This window comes from Miniopterus natalensis, chromosome 17, assembly GCF_054644295.1.
Source record: "Miniopterus natalensis isolate mMinNat1 chromosome 17, mMinNat1.hap1, whole genome shotgun sequence".
Taxonomy (NCBI): domain Eukaryota; kingdom Metazoa; phylum Chordata; class Mammalia; order Chiroptera; family Miniopteridae; genus Miniopterus; species Miniopterus natalensis.
This window is the reverse complement of record NC_142097.1, coordinates 2,913,785-2,936,894: the sequence shown is the minus strand read 5'-3', so window position 1 is coordinate 2,936,894 and position 23,110 is coordinate 2,913,785. Positions and strand designations below refer to the sequence as shown.

Below are 23,110 nucleotides of genomic sequence, written 5' to 3'. Positions count from 1 at the left end.
CGATGTGAGACACATTAATTAGCTGCCTCCCCCATGTGCTCCAACAGGGGCTATGGATCAAACCTGCAACCCAGGTTATGTGCCTCTGACTGGGAATTGAACTTGTGGGGTGGGGTGGGGTGGGGGATGAGGTACGCACTAACCACTGAGCAACACCTGCCAGTGCTAAATGAACTTTTCATGACTATTTTGGGATTCCTCTTTAACCACAATTAGCATGAACTATGGCAAATACATAGTAGGACCTGAGGGAGTATGGGAAGAAGCTTTTACTTTTGTTTCATATCACTTGAATTCACTGTTTAAACACATACATGCAAATTTAAAGCAAATAGTAAGAAGCTAGTAGTGAGCTTTTCCACTGTCAGGGCCACATGGTGAGGATCTCTTGTGCATGCTCGCAGCCATGACATCCAAGGGTCTTCTGCAGCGCCTGTAGGTCTTCTGATGCAAGATGGCCAGAGCTGTGGCACATGGCAAATGGGGCAATGGCCTCATCAAGGTGAATGGGCAGCCCCTGGAGATGATCCAGCCGCCCACACTGCAATACAAGTCAGTGGAACCTGTTCTGCTTCTGGGGAAGGAGTGATTTGCCAGGGTGGACATCCAAATCCAGTGAAGGGTGGTGGTCATGTGGCCCAGATTTATGCAATCCATCAGTCCATCTCCAAAGCCCTAGTGGCCTACTACCAGAAACATGTGGATGAGGCTTCCAAGAAGGAGATGGAAGACATTTTATCCAGTACGACCTGCCCCTGCTGGTAGCTTATCCCCATCACTGAGAATCCAAAAAGTTTGGAGCTTTTGGTGCCTGTGCTTGCTCCCAGAAATCCTACCAATAAGCCTACCTAGGTTCACCTATATAATAAACAATGGTCGTGGAAAAAAATAAAAGCAGCAGCTAGCAGTGATGGTAGGGAAAGCCTGCTAAGCTCACCGTCTACCAAGACCTCTTTAACACACTGGGCACCTCTGTGTGAATATAAAAAGGCAAAAGTGCAATGGCACCTTTTCCTCTGGACTGATACAACCCCAACTGGGCCCACTCATCCCTGTTCCCAGATGCCTTTAAACAGTGCACAACCTGCACAACTACACCCAGCAGCCCTCTCTGACAATGCAAACACCGACAAACTGGTTGGAAACTGAAGGAGTTAACTGGGACCTTCTAAGCAAGAGACGTGGTCATCAACATGTTCTGACTCTAGCTGCCCTCATTCATGCAAGTTTTCGTATTTCTCTTGTCCACTGTTCAACACCACAGTAAGTTACAATGACACAACTCAGAGGATCGCAAACACCACCAAAAAGGAATCTTGCTGCTACCACAGCCAATACCAGGGCTAGAAAAGAGGCAGCAGCTGAACACCTGCCTTCTGCCTCAGGTGTGCCCCCGAGGGGATGGGGAGCGTCCGCCTGAAGAGACTGGGCAGTTCCGACTGTTTTAAGTGAAGGGGGGAGGGGAGGTTTAAGATGAGGATTTTACCTCATTTACCCTTTAAATAGACCGCCACCACTCCTGCCCAAGCAACTGAGGTCCTGGGGAAGCCAGCCATGAGGTGTGCCACTTGGATCTCTATTCAAGACATAACTTGGCATTCAGCTGCAAGGACTGAGTTAGCTGACAGCCGTTAGTGTCACCAGGATCCTAGGACTCAACTTGGCTTTTGAGCTGAAGGCCCATTCTTCCCAGGCAGCCTCCATCTGCAACCAACCACAGCAAGAGGACTAGGACTGGCCATTTCCGCCCGACCTGAGACTCCTCTAACGGTGGTCTGTTCTGAGGACCTCCCCACCCAAGCCTGCTGCCTCCCTGCTTTCCTTTCTTAAGTGTTGGGTCTGCATCATGGTCTAAAGCTTTCCTTTCTTCTTTCTCAGATATTACTCTCCAATAAACCTCATTTATTCCTAATTCTGTTTACGGGTGTCTCAAAGAACAAAACCAACACAATACAGGAACTGTAAAAATCAAACTTGGGTGTTGTTCCTGCCTCATCGGGCCTCCCTCAACATACCCTGTACCTGCACCACTCATCTTTGGATCCCTTGCTCTGATGACCCACTGAAGCACTTGTCCTGATTCCAGTCCAAAGCACAACTGCCTCATTCCAGCCCCCACAGCAGAGCAGACTGAAGACCTGTTAATCTTTAACAACGCTCTAACTTCCGGGATCTCACTGATGCACTGTAGCACTTCATCACAGCATTAAGAGACCAGTTAAAATGATACCCACACTTTCAGCCAACTATAGTCCAGCACTTAGTCTTTCCTAAGATTTTTCTAATCTTATTTGCAGCATATCAGACTGTTCCCATTCTGAAATGATATGCACTCTTTGAAAGATGCAATAAAATAAGCCACTGGCATAAGTCTCCTTTCCATGTCCGACCCATTAGAGTGCTTTAAAAAACATGGTCCCTTAGAAATCAGAACACAAGCACCCAAGTGGTTCTCAAAGCTCTAACAAGGGGACAGTCTCTCCACAATTCTGACACAAAGCAAATAACACACAGGGGTTTTCACAGTACCTGGGCAGTTGCATACTAGTGAGAGGTGTTTTTAAAACGTTACAGATCCTTTTTACCTAACAGTTTATCACAAGGCTGTTCATGACAAAGACATTATTTTGCAAATACTGGTTATTATGCCCAAAGAAGTTTGGGTAAGTGCTGCGTACTTCCGAGAGTAACCCCTATGGAATCTAGGCTGTGGCCCCCTCTGTAAAACTTTTCTTCACAGTAACCCGTGGGGCGGGCAGCTTCTGATCCCGGTGTTGCACTGTCCGGTGTACCAACCGCCAGGGCGCACCTCGGCCCGCAGCCCCGCGGCAGGTCCTGCGCCTGCCCGGCCTCCCCGCCAGGACGGCCGCTCGGGGACCGGAGCGGGGACCTGAGGCACGACCAAGGTCTTCACTAGAAAACTGCTCCCGCTTCAAGGAGTAAGTCCCTTGGACTAACTGCTCCACCTCTCAGAGCCTCATTTCCTCACTCAAGCGCAAATCTAAAAGTCACCCCCGTGAAACCTTTCTTTAGACTTCCGGCCCCGTCACGGAGAACACACACCTGTCACCTGCCAGCCAGGACTCCAAGCCCTAGGCCGACCACCTCTCCCCAGCCAGCCAAGGCGCGGCTTTTGAGGCTAGATCAAACCCCACTTGTCTCGCGCGGCAGTGCATAAATGCTCGGCTTTGTCCCCAAACGCAGCGCCGCGGCGGGCATCGGCGTCGGCATCCGCGCGGCCGGGCGAAGCCCGCAGCCCAGCGCCCTCTCCCGCGCGCGCCTCTGCGGGGAGGCTGGCCGGCCGGCGCCCTGGGGTCCGGGCAGGCGCGGCTGTGAGCGGCACCCGGGCGCGGTCTGACCGCGAGTAACAGATCTGCTGACGGGTCAGCGCCTTCCACGGGACTCCAGAAAGTGGGCGACATGCAAACGATGCACAGCGGAGTGGACAAGAAACCAGAAAGCGACGCCAAGTCACACTTTTCCTCGCAAAGTCTGCAAGGACCGCCTCCCCCGTACAGGGGCCTCGGTGTAGGCGGCAGGCGGAGACCGAGCCCACCACCCAGTGCGGGGCAGGCGGAGACCGAGCCCACCACCCAGTGCGGGGCAGGCGGAGACCGAGCCCACCACCCAGGGCACGGAAGACGCCCGGCCACCCGCCCGCTCCGCCGGCCTGCGGCTCGGGCCACCCAGCCAGGCTCCCTCCCGCCCACTCAGGGCCGGGGACCCCGGGCTCCCGGGTACGTGTTCACAGTGAGTGGCATTTCCTCCTCGCGGAGCAGGCACAGGTAATTTCACAACCCCATCAGCGCATTCCAAAGGCAAGAATCACATCCCGGGAGCTTCACCTTCCGCTCGGCCCCTGGGCGCCCGCGGGCTGCGAGGCGGCCGCCGGCGGGAGCGGGTGGGGGAAGGGCGCCGGCTGGGGAGGGGGCGCGGCGCGACCCCCGCCGACCACACAGACCTGGCTCGGGATCCTCAGGCCGCCCCAAGTGGTTGCCCATGCTCGGCCGACTCGGCAGCGGCCGGCTGGCCGGCCTCGGACGCCGTGTCCACCGCGCGGCGGCTCGCGCCGGCTCCCGCTGGCGAGGCGGCCGCGTCCGGCGGGTCCGCTCCAGTCAAAGAAAGGGCCGGCGCCTTCCCGTTCGCCCCGCCGCGCGCCGAGCGGCTCCCCGCCGCGCGGGCCCGCCCCCTCATCTGCATACCGCCCGCCCACCTCGGTCCACAGCGCCGCTGGGCGCGACCCGCCCACCTCGTCTGCATGTCCCCGCCCACCTCATCTGCATATCGCTCTGGAGCGCCCGAGCCCCTCCCACGCGTGGGAGGGTCGCACAGCCGGACTTCAGGCCTCTAGGGGCCGGCGCGGGGAACTGCAGCTGGGCACCGCTGGGAGATGCCGCTGCGGGCACGAGCCAGAGCCACCCGAAAGGCAAACTCCCATGCGCGCGCGTGACATCCTAGATCCATGAGGAGGAGACACACCCGAGGCGGGGCAGGACAGGCGCTGGGGGGGTGAGTGAGTGAGTGAGTGAGTGAGTGAGTGAGTGAGGGAACTCTTGAGGAGGTGAGGAAAAATAACGCTCTAACAAAGACGGGCACTGTCCAAGATGAATGCACCGCTAATAAGAACACGTACCAATCCCAAGGGGTAACTGCTGCTATCAGAAACGACTAACTTAAGGAAATTACCCTGAACAACTTTCACAGTTAATCTTACAGTAAAAGCAGAGAACTAAATCTTGCTGTGAAAAACATTTAATAAATAAAATCATGAGTGGAATGACTGCTTCTATCTCCTGCATCACTTGAACACTGTGGTCCATTCTCAGTTCTCATCTTCCCGTCAACATCTTAGCCATCACTTATCACTCTCAACTCCTCAAAAGAGTTTATTCTCTTGGCTTCTAGAACAGCGTGCTCTCCTACATCCCTAGTCGCCTCTTCTCAGTCCCCTTCCTGGGCTCTCCTCTCCATGACCTCTAGACCCTGCAGTGCCCTAATGCTCAGTCATCTCTAGCCAACTTGGTCACCTCTTCTCTAACTCAGCCATCACATCCAACTTGTAGCTTTTAAATACCACCTATATATCTTCAGTCCTCCCTTCTGTACTCCAGATTCATTTACCCAACTACCTTCTTGACACTCCACTTAGATGACTTAACAGGCATCTCCAATGTAACTGGAACGAAACCAAATTCTCGATTTTTCTTCCATTGATGTTTCACAGTCTTCTCCATCTCCATAAATGGAATATGTTAGAATATATATTGTAAATGCCACCATATCTCAGCTTCTCACCACTTCCCCTGCTACCATCTGGTCCAAGCCATGGTCAGCTCCTGCCAGGATTACTGCAACTGCCCCCTGACCAGTCTCCCTTCCTTTGCCCTTACCTCTCTATAGTCTATTCTTCATTTAACAGAGTGATGCTTCTAAAACCTAGGTCAAATCATATCACACCTCTGCTTACAATGCTCTAATGGCTTCTGACTCACTGGGAGAGATATCCAAAGCCCTTACAATGGTTTCCAAGGCCCTGAATAATCTTCCCCCGCACCTCCGCCCTCCATCAGTGGACTCAACCTTTCATATTGCTCTTGCTACAGTGGCCTTCTTGCTGTTCCTCAAATGAGTGAAGCATGCCCCCACCTAAAGGCCTGTGCACTAGCTGTTCCTTCTCCCTGGAATGCTCTCCTCCAACTTCCCGACATGACATAGACCGTATAGTTCATGCTCTCTCACTTCTGAGATCTCTGATCAAATGTCATTGTATTAGAGGGGCTTCTCTTGTTGCACCACATTAAATGGTAAACCAGACCCTCAACACATACACTTCTCTGCTTTGTTGATCTCCATGACAGCACCGTTTACTATACTATATATTTACTTGTTTACTGGTCTATTGTCTCTCCTCTAGAGTACAAGGTTCATGAGAACTGCAGGCCACCTCTCAAGAATGCCCATGTCTGGCTTGGATTCCTACGGCAACCAAAGCTGCCTCCCCCTGCTTGGAACTTATATCAACAAGTGTCTTTTTAGCTGTATCACTGCTGAGAGAGATGTTTGGAAAGATAATCAGCATTGATCAGTTAACACTGGTTGCTTCTGAGAGTTGGTGCTCTGGATCATGCTTTAACTTTCTTTGCACTTTTCTTCATTATCTGAAAATTTTAAGCTATCAATCACTAATCATTTTAATAACAATGTCATTTTTCTTACTGAAACTATTTATTACCAAAAATAATAATTAAAGTGGCATTATGTGCACTATACTGAATATGACAGATGAGATTCCATGCCTTAGAAGGGCTTAGATTGCTTTATTCAATAAATAATATTCAGTATCTGTTTTGTACATGACACTACTCAAAAGGAGGGTTAAAAACCTCAAGTTACTTAATAAGCCAAAAGCCAACTTGCTAAACGGAGACTAAGTTCACTCAAAGAAAACCAAAAGAAGCTTGAACATGGGAAGAAAGAATGACAGAGGGTAACAAAGTTTAGTAACTGAATCACAAGAAAAGTTCCTCAGATAAATAGCATGCACGTTGGTCTAAAAAACACTCCAATGCTGAAAAATTGACAGGAGAAGTTTCGGGAGGATCCACAGCGAAAGCAGCAGATTCGTGGGACTGGAGGGGGGTGGAACAGGTGTTGACCAGCAACGGGATGAGGCATCTTTAGGGGTGATGAAACATTCTGAAACTTAGTTGTGGGTGGTTATAACTCAGAAAATGTGCTATAATCATTAGATCGCATGTTTTAAATGGGTGAATTTCATGATATGTAAGCTATACTTCAAGTAAGCTATGTGTGTTTTTTTAAGTCAAGAGAGATACATAGATGAGGCTCCAAGATCATGTGTTATTTCTGAACTAAAAAGAGCTCCAACCTCACTCCAGATCAATTAGCGCCAATGAATCCTGGGAGTGCCTCGCTGCCAGGAATCAAGGCCAGAAGACATGGGCTTTGAAGAAGACGAGATAAAGGGGAAAAAGAGAACTGTCACCCACGTTCAGGATGTGCTTGCTTACTGAATGTGCTGCCAGCAGGTCCAACAAACTGAGTTCCACCCAAAGCAACTGAGAATTTTTAGGGCATGAAACAGAAACAGTGCACGGCCACGGGGACGTGGTAAGCATCGGAAAAGAAATGCAAATACACTACTACAGAAGCCGTTTAAAAAGGAAAAAAACACATCCTGGTGTGAGATCAAGGAAGGCTTGATAAAGGAGATGCTGCCTCAAGCTGGTCCTTGCACGGTGACTAGCCCTTCTGTCAGTGTCCAGAGGGGCAGGAGGCGCACAGGGCAGAGGGATGGCGGTGCCAGGCATGAACATGTGCATCCTGAACTAGCACGCCCCAGCAGCAAGGCCCTGTCTTTGTTCATCAGTGTGAACAAGGGCTTGATTGTGAAACAGTCCTGAGTGTGTTCAAAGAATGAGCCGCCCTGTAGCCCAGGACTGGAGCTCAAGGCATGAGCAGGAGACTGAGCTAGGCTGCAGTGGGTCTCGCTGGATCAAGGCAGAGGTGTGCTCCTGCTTCCTACCCAGTGAGGAGCGCCCGGAGGTGTGTGAGCAGAGAAATGGCCTGAGGAAAGCTGCGATTTAGAAAAATTACTCTGGTAATACAAACCCTACTCTCTCATACACCCTCTACCTAACATTTTACAGGAAACAAAATAACCAACACACCACCCCATTTTAATAAGACACACCGACTAACACCCTGGGCAAGATGAACGCTATTGGTTGGTAGGCTCCTCTTCAGAACATCTGTGCACTTCTGCTCCCCACCATTTGGGTTGTCTGCTTACAAAGAGTCAGAGTCAGGTATATTTGTTCCAAACCTGATTATGCTAGTTGTACTAGTGATTTTATTTACATAACTTAATTATTATATAAACCAATGAAATAGGAGCACAAAGAGAGACACCATCTCTTCAAAAGCAACACTGAATTCTTTGAAAAGACTCAATGAAGGCGAGTTGTTAAAAAATGTGTGAAGCAACTATAGAAGATCAGGGGAATACTTGTAAACACATGAAAAGATTCTGCATAGTCTTCTTCTGAAGCACAAGTTCTTGCTCCTGTTTAAAGAAACTAAAACTGAAAATCATGGAAGATGTATTACAAGTGTAGGAAGATGTTAACCCCAGTCAACAGGTCTGCTCTAAGAAAAGGCCTTGGCCCTGGAGCGGAAGATGGGTGAATAAATACACAATTGTATGTTTTAGATGAAAAGAAAATGTTTGAAGTACATATGTTACATTTTTTAGGATTCCCTGATTTAACCAACTTTGTCGATTAATTGACCCAAACTGATCCCAATGTCACAGGACAAAAGAGCACTCATAGCAGCGCACCTCCAACCAGGAAGCCTCTGTGCTTCAGGCGAGAGATGCTATGCTGGGTGGGGTCGGGGAAATGCAGAGGAAATGAGAAGAAATGAAAAAGATGCGGCTGAAAAAGACAATTACACATTAAAGGAAAGGAAGCTGACAAAAGTGACAAAAGAATTTATCTGGGTGATGGTAAAGTGGCACCGTAGTGATGCTAAGTCCAGATGCTAACGGAAGCAGTTAAGCAACTCTGCGATGAGGGTGGAGAGTTCCATTTAGACAAATTCAATGAAAACGCAATGTAAAGCCCAGAAGAGCGGAGGCTCCCGTTGGTTTGTTAATTGCTGCATCTCTAAGCACCTGGAAAATGCTTGGAACATAGCAGACACTCTAAATACTTGTTAAAGGAATGAATGGATGTACACACATGCAGAATATCCACAAGGCATTTTCAGCAAATAGTTGGAGTGTCTCCAGAATGCAGGGTGCAAGTTGGGGCAGAGATGCAGGTTTGAGAGTAATCAGGAACCTTGTCTATCGTAATCCTAGGGCTGGAATAGTGTCTCCCATGTGGAAGGAGACAAGAAAATATCAAAGAAAAGGTCTTTGACCTTAATAGCAATGCCTTCAGGGTCAGAAAGGACTTTAACAAGGATCTTCTAATCCTATCACCCTACAACAGCTCCACTAAGGAGTTGTTCAGGGTAGAGTGAGTATTTCTCTAGCAATAACAGGGAATTCTTTCTTTCCTGCAGCCTCTCTGAACTTCTGTGGCTACTAGAACTTTAGTGAAAACCTGGCCCTAATTTTAGCACTTGGAACCAAAAGGAAAAGTTTAATTTTGACCAGAAAAGGCAGTGTTTGGCAAAGTGCAAGTGATGATAAGTTTGGAAGAAAAACATGTCATCTTAGGAAAGCAAAGCTGAAAGAGTCTAGGTAAGATGCCCCAAGGTCTAAGGCAAGTGGATTTTCTTTTTTTTTGAATAGATTTTTATTGATTTTAAAGAGGAAGGGAGAGAGAGAGAGAAAAGCTGACCAGGAATCGAACCAGCAACCTAGCAGTGCACAGGACAATGCTCAACCAGCTGAGCCACACGGCCAGGGAGGATTTTCTCTTTAATTGCTATAATTCCCAAATAGGAGATTGTTTAGGAAAATGGTTTGAGAGGAAAATCACATTTTATAAAAGTACATTTCAGGTTCTGCTCTTGGTTCCTCGCATATGCCATTTCATTTCATCCTTACGACGCCTGAGATGGGCGTGGATAACCTCACCTGACAGATAAGGAGACACACTCAGAGAGGCTAACGGCTTGTCCAAAGTCACACATGATGCTCCTCCAAGGTGGAGATTCGGGCCCCTGATGAAAAATGGATACTGACATAGGTTCCTAAAGCAGCCAATGTGACTGTACAGGCTGTCCTCAGTGTGCTCCGGCAAACTCAAGGGCATGTATAAAAACTGAAAAATAGGACACACAGCGCTGGATGAGTATGAGGTTGGCTGACACCTATCAGAAAATGGTCGGAAAGCTAATCCTGAAAAGAAGCTGAGGTGTGCTGAAAATGGAAAGGACAAAGGCTGTTCTTGCAGCACTGCCTGCATTTGTCTTCTCTCAGGCATTTACACCCCAAAATGTCTATGCCCTGGAAAGGGTAGATTGAACCCGAGTAAGAGGAAACTGAAGTTCAAGAAAATCACCTAATGAGCTTAAAGTTCCTGGCCCAGGGACATTGCAACCCACAAGGCTGAGATAACTGGTGAATGAGGCCACGAGCTCCTGCTATCAGTCACCGCTGAGAAATGATGAAACAACGCCGGAGATGCGAGCCAGAAGCAAGAGGCTTGTTGGTATGGAATGGGCGAGACACACTGCTCGGGGAACAAGCACGCGTGAGACGGCGCGCCCACTGGGGCCGCGTGTGCGCACCCGCGGCTCTGAGGCCGCCAGGCCGCCAGACAGTGCCGGGGTGGCGGCTCAGAGGGTTAGGAGCAAAACTTTCCACCGTACCCTTTACATCTCAAACCATGTGGACTGTATTACCTGTTCAAAAAATGAATTAAGTTTTAAAAGTTTTACCTGCCAGCCCTGGCCGGTGTGGCTCAGCGGGGTGAATGTCCTCCCAGGCACGAGAAGATCGTGGTTCATTACAGATTCCCGGTGAGGGCACGTGCCCAGGTTTGGGGCTCGATCCCCAGTGGGGGGGTGTGCAGGAGGCAGCCACTCGGTGATTCTCATCATTGATTTTCTATCTCTCCCCCTCTCCCTTCCTCTCTAAAATCAATAAAAATATATTTTTTTAAAAAGTTTTACCTGACAAAAGACTGGAGTTTGACAGAATAACATTTTAAAGGAATGGTTTGTAAGTGCCTAAAATGACACACAGATATTATCGGGAGCACCTAGAAAAAATCACTGAGAATAAGCCAAACTGCTCTAGGTCTCTTTCCACTTGCTTTCGTTTCAAAATCCGCAGACGAGGGTACTCCCAACGGCAGGAGAGGGAGTGCTGGTGGATTAACTAAGGCCACAGGGCTAGGATGTGGCAGGAAGGACAGAACAAAGCCTGTGCCCTCCTATGCAACTTTTTCTTAGTCTTGTCGCGCCAGGGACTGTGTCCAAATCTTGTTTTCCGCTTCTCTGGCATCAACCCCACATACAGTTCCTAATGTAATATCCTGCACATGGGTTATCAAATATATGTTGATTTAATTTATTATAAACCTCTTGACTTAATGCTCCAAAACAAATTCCCACATCTTAAAACAACCACAACTGGGCTTTTTGGGATTGAGCAAATAAAGATAAGTATCCCATCCAAGCAGCATTAAGAAAATCTGGGCAATTTCAGTTGGGGACATACTTCTACTCTGACCATCTGTATGTACTGTAATTTGCTTGGGGGGAAAATATTTTCCAAAGTATTAAAATGATTTTTGTCATGGAAATCAATATGCAAACAAAGAGAATTCAATGGCAAGCTCAATCATCCAAATAAACTTTCAGGAAGAGAAAGTACAACACTGAAAATCTACTGTGTGTCGGCAGCCAGGAAAAGCAGCGTGAGAGAGCAGGTCTGATCACGTTTTCCACTGAGGGACTTGAACACAGCTGGAGGTCATGGCCAAGTTCAAGGACTGGGACTTTACTATTCCATGAGTTCAGTGGAGAGGACTCCTGTTTCCCTTCCCTCTAACGTAACGATCACACAGGGTCAGAAAAGCAGAGCTTTCTTCCGAAACATAAAACTTGTCCTGTGGTGGGAACCTACATTTCCTCCCCTTTCAAGGCCCAGGGCATGGGTACAGGCCACGCTGCTCTGACCACGAACCAGCCTGAAATAAAGGAGCAGCCCATGGTCATTACATTAGAAAAAAATTAACTAATGCAGACATCTGGAAACAGAAGCTGACCTAACAGGAAGGGCAGTAACAGTGGAAAACGTCCTCGCCCTCCCTCTTCAGTGCTGGCCACAGAGCGCCTGAGTTTTAACACTGACCCCTGCCACAGTTATCCAAAGTGCCTGGTCCACATTCCAGTCAGCAGACACCAGGCAGGCATTAGCATACACCCACCACTGACAACACAACAGCAGCATCCCTGCGGTCTATTTAAGTACGATTACTCTAACACAGAATCCAGTCCTCTTTCCTGGCACAGGCATAACTTTACACGGAAATCTGGCGGTAACGCTGTGTTGTTTTTTATTAAATACTGTATAGAGAGTCTAAATGTATGAATGTTTTAAGAGTAATAAAGATTAACTTATTGGGTGCTAGTGGGCAGTCAGCCATATTTTATTTGCTTTATATAATGACTTTATTGATTTTATAATATTGAATCCCTTCTTCCATTCAGATTCCTAAAGACGACTTTATTTTTTTACGTTTCAGTTCCAGAAAGAGCTTTGTGCTCCATTAGTAACTGGCTTCTTTTCATCTTGTCACCATGAGTCAGGTTTCCCTCTTTCCTCTGGTTTCTAAGAAGCTCAGTGCCACACCAGCTACTACAACAGTATGCTTCACTTCTGTATGCTCTGTACTGCTAGCTCTTGATTTTACTATTCCTCCATCTCCTCTTTTATTTTCTTTGTATGTTCTTGTATTTATCTCTATAAGACTTCTCTAATTCTTTCATACAAGGGTATAAACTTTAAAAATGAAAAATTCTACTCTTTACTTTTCTTAAAAAGTATTTCAAAAAATGTCCTCTTAACCATCCACATTTTTAAAATGTAAATCTAATGAATGTGTTTAATGTTTCTGTGTGACAGCTTACAATGTAGAACCCACAGGGATTACTCGCAGGAAGCTGGTAGGACTGGCACCTCCTCCATGCTGACCAACCCTCCCAGTGGATGGGACCCTGGCTGCAGGAGAAGCACCTGCAACAGAAGCAGTGGGCTCAACCTGTCCTTCAGAGTCATCCAGACAGCATCTCACACACTTTGCCTTGATCCCTCAATATTTCAACATTTTTAGGCAATGAGAAGTAACTATTTTTCATCAAAGAAGGCTGGGCTCCTGCTTTTCGAGAATGCAAACAAATAGAAGCAAGCACCACATTTAATTGGTTTTATAATGTACCACGTGAAAAAAGCTCCTTATGAAAAAAAGGAAAAAAGAAAACTCCTGGGCCCGTCTTTCCTTCCCTTCCCAGAGCAGAGGGGCCAGCATGGTAGCTGAGATATGGGGCAGAGAAAGGAGGTTAGGGAGCCATGCAGGGGTGTGGATTAGTGGGCCTGAGGGCCAGAGGGTGGGGGTGAGGCACTGGGTGGAGGTGGCAGGATGATTTCAGACATTGGTTACATTGAGTATATAAGTAAAGATATTGAGGACATACTGAGCCGTGTTTCTCACTACCAGAGAAGGCAGCTACAAACACGGAAAGGAAGAACACTATAAAGAACCCTGAAATGTTGGGTTGAAACATATGTATAATATACATATGTTATATATATAAGTACTTTATGTGAGTATATATAATGTATAAACATATGTATGTAATATGCTGTATTAAGTTCATGTACACACAGTGAGACTTGTAACCCTAACCATCTATTGCGATGAATGATGCCATTTGCACCCCAGGAAGCACTTCTCTGCTCCCATCTCTGCTCCCTGTCCCTGAAACAAAGGGGACTGTGAATGCTAAACCTGTTGTTTCAGGTAGGATGAATCCAAGAGATTCTAACACTTGGCTAGAGGTGCCAAGTGTCAATTTTCCATTTACTTTCTTTTTTTCATGTCCCAAACTGTGGTTCTGCAGTCCTCATGAATTCCCTCAGTATTTGCAACAGTTGCCTTGTGGCTGAGAGACATTTTGCAATACTTAACAATTCTTACTACTCTTAAATGTATGTATATATATAAATTCAGTTATGACATGAGTCAAGTGTGATTCTGAGGGAAAAAATATGTCTTAAGAAATCAAAGCCTGAATCTCTGGGAAAGGTTTTACAGACACGAGTGCAGATAGATTCTTTTCTACCTTTTCTTCCTTCCTTCCTTCCTTCCTTCCTTCCTTCCTTCCTTCCTTCCTTCCTTCCTTCCTTCCTTCCTTCCTTCCTTCCTTTTCTTTTTCTTTCTTTCCCTCCCTCCCATCCTCCCGTCCTCCCTTCCTCCCTTCCTCCCCTCCCTCCCTCCCTCCCTCTGCCATAATTCCTAAGTAGGAGGTTCTATTAAGAAAGATAGTTTGAGGGGTGAAAATAAATCACATTTTATAAAAAAAAATCTACATTTCAGGTTCTGCTCTAGATTCTTACATGTCATTTCACTTACATCCTTTTTTTTTAAAATATGTCTTTATTGATTTCAGAGAGAGGAAAGGAGAGGGAGAGAGAGAGATAGAAACATCAATGATGAGAGAGTCATTGACCGGCAGCCTCCTGCACGCCCCTGACTGGGGATCGAGCCCACAACTCGGGCATGTGCCCTGACAGGGAATTGAACCCCGATCACCTGGATCCTAGGTCGATGCTCAACCACTGAGCCATGCCAGGCTGGGCTCACTTACATCTTAAAACTCTGTAAGAGAGGTAAGGCTTGCTTCATTTTAAAGATAAGAAAATAATAAAAATAAAAGATCAGTAAAATAAAAAACAGAAAAAACAATAGATAGAAGTTAAGGAAACAAAGGGCTAGTTCTTGAAAAGATCAATAAAATTAACAAACCTCTAACAAGACAAAGGAAAAAAAGAAAGTATGAATTACCCATACAGAATGAAACAAGCTATCACTACAGACTCCGTAGTTCATGAAACAGATCATTTGAATAGCCCTATAACTATTAAAGAAATTTAAATTTGTAATTTTTAAAACTCTCTCCCCTGAAAAAATACCCAAGCACAGAAAGTTTCACTGGAGAATTCTACCAAATATTCAATGAAGTATTAACACAAACTTTTACACAATTTCCTCCAGAAATTAGAAGACTTGAGAATACTTCCCAATTCACTTTACGAAGTGGTATTATTCTGATACTAAAAACAGACAAAAACAATACCAAAGATAAAACTACAGACCCTCATGAATATAGATGCAAAAATCTTTAATAAAAAATTAGCAAACATAATTCAGCAATATGTAAAAAGAATTATACACTGTGAATAAGTGGGATTTAAAGGTGCAAGACAAGTTCAATATGTGCAAAAGCACTTAGTGTAGCCCATCATATGAACAGGCTAAGAAAGAAAAACTCCATGATCATATCAATCAATGCAGAAAGAGCACTGAACAAAACTCAACACCCATTCATTATAAACACTGAAACAGAAGTAAATTCCCCAAGAAAAATCTTAGAAAAAGTGGAATGGAAGGGAAATTCCTCAACTTGACTTAAAAAAATCTACAAAAACCTGACAGCTAACATTATACTTAAAGGTGAAAATTGAATGCTTTCACCCTAAGATGAGACCAAGGCAAACATGTCCACTCTTAGCACTTTTATTCAACATTGTGTTAGATGGTCTAGACCAGGGGTGGGGAACCTTTTTTCTGCCAAGGGCCAATCGACTATAACATAATTTGTGGGCCATACAAAATTACCAACCTAAAAATTATCAACCTAAAACTTACGAAAAAAGCTCCCAGATTTACTGAATTTCGAGTCCTGCCTGCGGTTGCCTTGGCAGGGCCAGACCAAATGATTCCGAGGGCTGTACAGGGCCCACGGGCCAGATGTTCCCCACCCCTGCTCTAGACAATGTTATAAGGCAAGAGAAGGGAATAAAAGACACACAGATCCAAAACGAAGAATCCAAATTGTTCCTGCTTGTAGAAGACCTGACTGTCTCATAGAAAATCTCAAAGAATCTAAAGAAAAAAAACACTGAGAACTAATATGTGAGTTCAGTAACTTCACAAGATACAAGACAGGCATAAAAAGAATCAACTGCGCTTCCATAATTAAACACCAAAATAAAAATATAATAACATAATATTTACAACTGCTAAAAACAATAAGTGTAAACCTAAGGGAATAAGTACAGGATTTGTGTGCTGAAAATGACAAAGTGCTGATGAAAGAAATCAAAGAAGATCTGAATGAATGGAGAGACATACCATGTTTGTGTATTAAAAAACTCAACATAGTTAAGATGTCAACTCCCAGAAGATTTTTTTTGTATACATGGGTAAGATTATTCTAAAATTTATATGGAAAATCAAAGGGCCTAAACTAGATAAAACAACTTTGGAAAAGAAGATTAATGTTGAAGAATCTGTCTACCTGATTTCAAGACTTATTACATAGCTATACTAATCAAGACTATGAGGTACTGGCAGAGGGGTAGACATGCAGATCAATGGTACAAAATAGAAAGCTTAGAAATAAACCCACACAAATATGTCCAAATGATTTTTGAGAAAGGTACAAAAACAATCCAATAGAGGAAGGATCCCATTTTCAACAAATGGTGCTCAAGTGACTGGACACCCACAGCAAAAAAGTGAACCTTGATCTGTTTCACAAATTATAGAAAAATTAACTAAAATGGATCATAGGCTTAAGTGCAAAATGTAAAACTGTCACACTTTTAGAAAAAGACACCGGACAAAATCTTCAAAATCTAGGGCAAGGTAAAGCTTTCTTAAACTTAACATCAAAAGCATGATCCACAAAAGGAAAAACCAAAGAGCTGGGCTTCATCAAAATTAAACCCTTTGGCTCTGTGAAGACCCTCTGAGGATAAAAAGACAAACTAAAGGCTGGGAGAAAATATTTGCAAACTACATATCCAATAACAAACCAGTATCTAGAACATAAAAATAACTCAGAGAACTCATCAGTAAAAAATAAATTGTGAAACAATCCAAATAAAAAGATGAATAAGTGACATGAACAAACATTTTCCTGAAGATACACAGATGACAAAGAAGCACATGGAAAGATGTTCAAGATCATCAGCCACTAGGAAATACACATTAAAACTATAATGAAATATCATTACACGCCTATCCCAATGGCTAAAATTAAAAAGTAGTTAAATATCTCATACTCGCAATGATGTAGAGAAGCTGAATCACTTATATGTAATGTAATATAGAATATGGATTCTAAAATGGTACAACCACTCTGGGAACACATTTTGGCAGTTTCTTAAAAAAAAACTAAACATGCAACTACTATATGACCTAGCAACTGCATTTCCGGGAATTTCTCCCAGAGAAGTGCTCCCACAAAATGTTCACACAAAAACCTGTACATGAATGTTTGTAACAGCTTTATTCATAGCAACAAAAAACTGGAAACCACCCAGATTCATTGGTGAATAGTTAAACTGTGGTACATCCGTACCATGAAATACTATGAAAAAATTAAAAAGGAACAAACTCTTAATACACACAACAACCTGAATTAATGTCCAGAGAATGATACTAAGTGAAAAAAAGCCAGTCCCAAAAGCTTACATACTGTATGATTCCATTTTTATAACATTCTTGAAATAACAGAATTATAGAAATAGAAAACAGATTAGTGGTTGCCGGGGTTAAGGAGTGGGTGGGGATGGAGGGAAGTGAGTGTGGCTATAAAAGGGCCACAGGAGGGATCCCTGAGGTGATGGAAATATTCTAAAACCAGACTGTATCAATGCCAATATCCTGGTTGTGATATTGTATTATCTTTTTGGAAGATGTTACTATTGGGGAACCTGGGTAAATGGTACAGGGGGATCTTTCTCTATAATTTCTTACAACTGCATGTGAATCTTCAATTATTGCAAAATTAAAAGTTTAATTAAAAAACAAATGAAATATATTTTCAACCTGTATACTGTATTGACTTTAGTTTACATTTTGATGAAAATTTAAATAAAAACTATGCAGCCCTGGCTGGCACAGCTCAGTTGGTTGAAGCCTCATCCCATACACCGAAAGGTGGCAAGTTTGATTCCTGGTCAAGGCACATTTCCAGGTTGCAGGTTTGATCCCTTGCTGGGGCGCCTACAGGAGGCAACCAATCAATGTTCCTCACATTGATGCTTCTCTCTCCCAGGGGGAAAAAAATCAGTGAATAAAAACTATGCACTTGGAATACCATTACTTTTTTTTTTAAACTCTTTGAGAATGATTACAAATCATGAAGTGACAGAAATAAGAAAATACCAGCATGAAACTCAGAGGGGGAAAGCTGAAAATAAAAAATAAAATTTGCCACACAAAATTCACCCATTACTCATAAAAACAATGAAAATGAGCAAGAAATTTACTTTCATCAAATTCGCAACTTAATAGGTCATCCAAAATCCCTGAAATGTCATATTCTTTAGTGGGATCTTTAATTACTGATCAGAACACTGCAAGCAAACAGTGGGCCCTCATTTGTATTCTTGCCTAGGCCTTCCTACAGCCCACTCTCCTTTCCTCGGATATGCCAGCATTCCTGAAGGTGGAAAAAACTGCTTACAATGACCTGAGTCCAGAATCTAACCCTGTTTTACACAGAAACACAAAACTAGCTTTTACACAATTATACACTGAATTGTCAGGGCATACAGCTAACATGTAAATCAAGGGAAGACAGCACTTTGTAGTGCTCAGAAATTTACCGAGTTGTCCGCATTACAGGATGCCTCTGGTGTTGATAGTGCCCTGGGATCTACACCCGCAGCACTGGGTCCTGTCCTGTTTGTAGCATTTATCCTTTTCAGTGATCTATAAGCATGTCTTCTAGGGCAGTCAGCCTCCAGCATTCACATATTAAAACGTGCTATTTTATTAGAACTTGTTTTCCTTTCATTTCTCCTCTATGTTTATAGGTAAGGTATTACACTGATTCTTCTTTTTTGTTGACTGCATTTCGCCTGGAAAGCTATGCACAGGGAAATGACTGAGGCCAGCTAACAGCAACAACCCGCTAACAGCAAAGCCACAGCCAGCTAACAGCAAGGGCAGTCATACAAGCAGGTGGAGGACAGTGCCACCTTCAGGCAGCCACGGAAACAACAAACAAGGAAGGAAAACCGGCAAAACTCCCCTCAGGCTTCTGTGGCCCCCACACTCGTCCTGGCCAATGCAAAAATGTTTCCCCTTTCCTTTAACTGGGCATAAAAAATGCCTGATATTCCTCAGTGGACTCCTCTACAGTGAAATTCCTTTCAATTTCCAGTTCTGGACAAACACAGACTTCCCTCTGTATATGATCCTAGAAAAATCACTGGATCTATATGGAAGGTTTGGGCAGTTCATAAAAGGGGAGCCATCTGAGGAACCCAGGTAAACATGATGTATGAAACAAGGTTCCAGAAGGAATAGAAAACTTTCAAAAATCTCTACTCTGCCTGCTCACTGAAGTTCCAGGAGCTTTTATAGCAATGAAGTCAGAGCAAGAAGTCACAGAGAGGAAACAACATGAAATCAGATAAATCAGACTAAAGTTGAAATAAATAAAAAAGGAAAGTAACTTTTAAAAACCTTTAAAAAAATCAGAAGACGAATGAAAGTAATAAAAAATAAAAAAATAAAAAAAAAAGAGGTGTGGTAGAAAACAAACCCAGGAGACTAAACATACACGTTTGCATTTCCTGAAGGAGACTCCAAAATAAAAAGAAAACTAATAATCAAAGTAATAACAGAACAAACACATAGGGGGCACTTAGAAAACCCATCACCCAACCTGATAACAACTCTGAGCAAAACAGAGAAGGAGGAACCGAACATGCCAAACAGTGTCTCGTGCCAACTTCTGGGTCCTATTTAATGGTGAAACACCACAAGCACTCACAGCAACACGCAAACAAGGGCATCGCTAGCATTTAACACAGCTCGGGTCGTGCACACCAGCCAGCACAGCTGGAGTGAGAGATGCAAGGAACCACCCCTGGAAAGGAGGAGACAGAGCTGTCCTCTGCAGCTGATATAACTGCCCACGTGGACAACACGTGAGAATCAGCTGAAAACCATTAGTACCAGGAGACCCATTAGTACCAGTAAGGGAGTGAGTCAGTTACAAATTAAATATTTAAAAATATCTAAAATTACAATGAGGGCTCACTTCAGCAGCACATATTCTAAACTCGGAACGGCACAGAGGTTAGCGTAGAGATGACATGCTGTTAATGAAGCACCCATGCTTCTTTTAAAAAGAACAAATACAATGATTAAGGAATCCCACCCACAACAACAGTGAGAATATAAAATCTAGGCACAAATTCAACAAACAAAAAGGAGGAGGGGGGAGGAAAAAAGCTAACTTTAGGGAAGGACAGACAAGAAGACGCAGAGAACTGGGGAGGCAGCCAGGCTTCCCACGAAAAGGCTCTGAAAAAGGTCGACATTCTCGGGGGAGATGCAGGCAGCGCTCCCCCTCCCGAACCAGGAAAGCCTCGAAGCCCAGCCCGCTCTCACTCGCGCCTCTGCACCAGGTCAGAGAGGCCTGGGCACCACCACGCTGAGCACGCAGTCCTGGAACGTGCAGGACTTGACGCCGCGGAGGCGTCATCAGCCAAGGCTGCAGGGCTCTGTTAACATTACTACCAAGTTCAAAACCTCCTCATACCCGGGTTACCTCAGACAACACCAAAAATTAAAACTCATTCCTGGCGCATCACTGATGGCGGGATAAAGAAAAAGTGGTACTGGGAGGCCAGTGGGAAGGGGCAGCAGTTCAGAGGCGCTGCTGGGCGATCCGGCCCGTCTTCCACCCAAGGCCCGGACAATGGGGAGCAGTCAGAAGAGCAGGTGGCGGAGAGGAGGGTCCCGAGGAGCAGCACCAGCCGGGTGCCAGGAGAGCAAGTGAAAGAAACTCAATCGCAGGGCATGAAATGCCTTGCACAGAGCTGATTATGAGGTCGATGCCCACGAATACTGGAATGAGTTCTACAAAATGCACAAAAATGGGCTTTTCAAGGACAGACACTGGCTTTCCACTGAATTCCCAGAGCTGGCACCGAGCCCAAACCAAAATCACCTGACGGATCTGTTCTCCGAGAACAAGGCCTGGTTTGAAACAGAACAACACACGTGCTCTTGAAACAGCTGTGGGCATAAACCAGACTCTTCTGTGGGAGAGAATGCAACTTAGAAACGGTCACCCAGAAATCAGTGCTGGTGAGCTTCTTGGATCCCCAGCTGCCTACCAAATGAATCCTCCTGGTTGGTTGTGGTGTGGGAAACACCGTCTTTCCCCTTTTACAAACCAGTAACTGAACAGCTGGTCCAGACAAATTCAGCAATTGGCTCTTCTCGGTGTTTGCCTTTGTTCACAGTGTGTGATGAAGATGAGAGCTATCCAGTGCCCAGGGATGGTCTTGGTATCATCACTCTCATATGTGCTCTTTTGGGGATTGTTCCAGACGAGATGCAAAAGGCTGTCAACAGGCTGAGCAGGCTTCTGACACCTGGAGGTGACCCTCTGAGATTACGGCTGCTGTGACATGGCTCAGCTTCAGCTTAAAAAGGTCCATGTCCACTTGAAAATGTCTGCATGAGAGGTGATGGTGCCAGAGTTCACTTCTCCACACAACATGAACTGGATGTACCTTTCACGACTGCTGGACTGGAAAGGGTTACGAACCTGGTGGATCACCAATGGCAAGTGGACCAAAGGAAACAGCTGACAAGGTACTGAGTTTGGATTCAGTGGAACTATCACAAACAACTTCTGTCCAACACTGGCTCCTGACAGGATGGGCACTCACTGGCTTTGTTTAAAGAATACCCACAATGGTGTACTTACTAATGTTGGACAGTTAAGGTTTCAAACAAACCTGAGCCTTGAACCTTGGAAAAATTACTTTTTATCAAGATTCTAACAATCCTGCTTCATATCTGTGAAGCCCTTTAATATATACTTTTCTCCAGCTTTTTCTGATTTTTTTTTAATTTTTAAAAATGTTTTTACTGACTTCAGAGAGAGGAAGGCAGAGGGAGAGAGAGAAACATCAATGATGAGTCACTGATCAGCTGCCTCCTGCACCCCCCCCCCACTGGGGATTGAGCTGGAAACCTGGCATGTGACCTGACCGGGAATCGGACCATGACTTCCTGGGTCATAGGTTGATACTCAACCACTGAGCCGCACTGGCTGGGCTCCAGCTTTTTCTTACTTTGAGATCTCAAAGAATCTTCCTTGCTATTTTGTAATAGCCTAATAATTAAGATATTCATGGGAATTAGGAATTTTAGCCCTAGCCGGTTTGGCTCAGTGGTTAGAGTGTTGATCTGCAGACTGAAGGGTCCCGGGTTCTATTCTGGCGAAGGGCACATACCTTGATTGCAGGCTCGATCCCCAGCCCCGGTTGGGGTGAGTGTGAGAGGCAACCAACTGATGTGTCTCGCTCACATTGGTGTTTTTCTCTCTCTCTCTCCCCCTTCCACTCTCTCTGAAAAGCAATGGGAAAAATATCTTCCAGTGAGGATAAAAAAGAAGAAGAATTTTAAAGGCATCAAGAATTTATTTCCATGTGAAAGTATGATATATGATAAAGTGTCACTTGACAATAAGTTTCATCAAGTTATTTGAGAATTCAAATACCTGGTTCCAAGGTATTTTAAGTACTTTTCCCCTTCTAAGTAACCTGTGTCTGAAAATTAAAAGGATCTTTTTCACTTCTGGGAAAATTGTCTTAGTTTTTTATTGTGCCCTTAAATTTTGACTAAAAAGGAACTGAGAGAGCTTTATTTTAGCCACATCACTTCACTTCTGAATGTGATCATCATCAGTGTTACTTTTTTTAATGTACTGCTTTTTTCTTTCTTTAATTGATTTTAGAGGGAGGAAGAAAGAGAGAGAGAAATATCAATGTGAGAGAGAAACATCAATGGGTTGCCTCCCACACACACCCCAACCAGAGATCAAACCCACAACTTGGGTATGTGCCCTGACCTGGAATTGAACCCACCACCTTTAGATGCACGAAATGATACTCCAACCCCTGAGTCATACTGGCCAGGGCTGCTCTGTTCTTCTCAGTTATCACCTTTACATGCTTCTCTCTTGTGTTCCATAAGTTATATGCTAAATTCTTGATATGATTTTACCAAATAAAAAATTTCAACTCCTTATTCCTAAAAAAAGAGAAAATGTGGTATTTGCATGCAGAAAGATATTACTCAACCTTAAAAAGGAAATTCTACATGTGATACATCACGGACGAATCTGGAAGACATTATGCCCAGTGAAATATACCAGTCACAGAAGGGCAAACACTATATGATTCCACTTATACGAGGCACCTAAAACAGTCCAACTCTTCTCTGCATAGAAGCAGAGTAGAATGGTGGTTACCAGGGTCTGGGGAGAGAGGGAAATGGGAGTTGCTGTTCAATGG

At 44.7% G+C, this 23,110-nt stretch overlaps 1 protein-coding gene and 2 pseudogenes across 2 annotated transcripts in view; 2 read left to right on the top strand and 1 right to left on the bottom strand.

Moving 5' to 3' along the window:
* SPECC1 (sperm antigen with calponin homology and coiled-coil domains 1) overlaps positions 1-4,068 on the bottom strand; it is a 138,065-nt gene extending 133,997 nt beyond the window's left edge. For both annotated transcript variants that reach the window (XM_087825807.1, XM_087825808.1), the window contains exon 1: positions 3,962-4,068. In XM_087825807.1, the coding sequence (XP_087681933.1) occupies positions 3,962-4,001 (40 nt within the window). In that variant the 5' untranslated portion in view covers positions 4,002-4,068. The remainder of the gene's footprint in view (positions 1-3,961) is intronic.
* LOC107524509 (small ribosomal subunit protein uS9 pseudogene) lies at positions 407-842 on the top strand (annotated as a pseudogene).
* Positions 4,069-8,434: 4,366 nt separating the features above from the next.
* Positions 8,435-21,462, top strand: LOC148091177 (tRNA N(3)-cytidine methyltransferase METTL2A-like; annotated as a pseudogene).
* Positions 21,463-23,110: the final 1,648 nt, after the last annotated feature.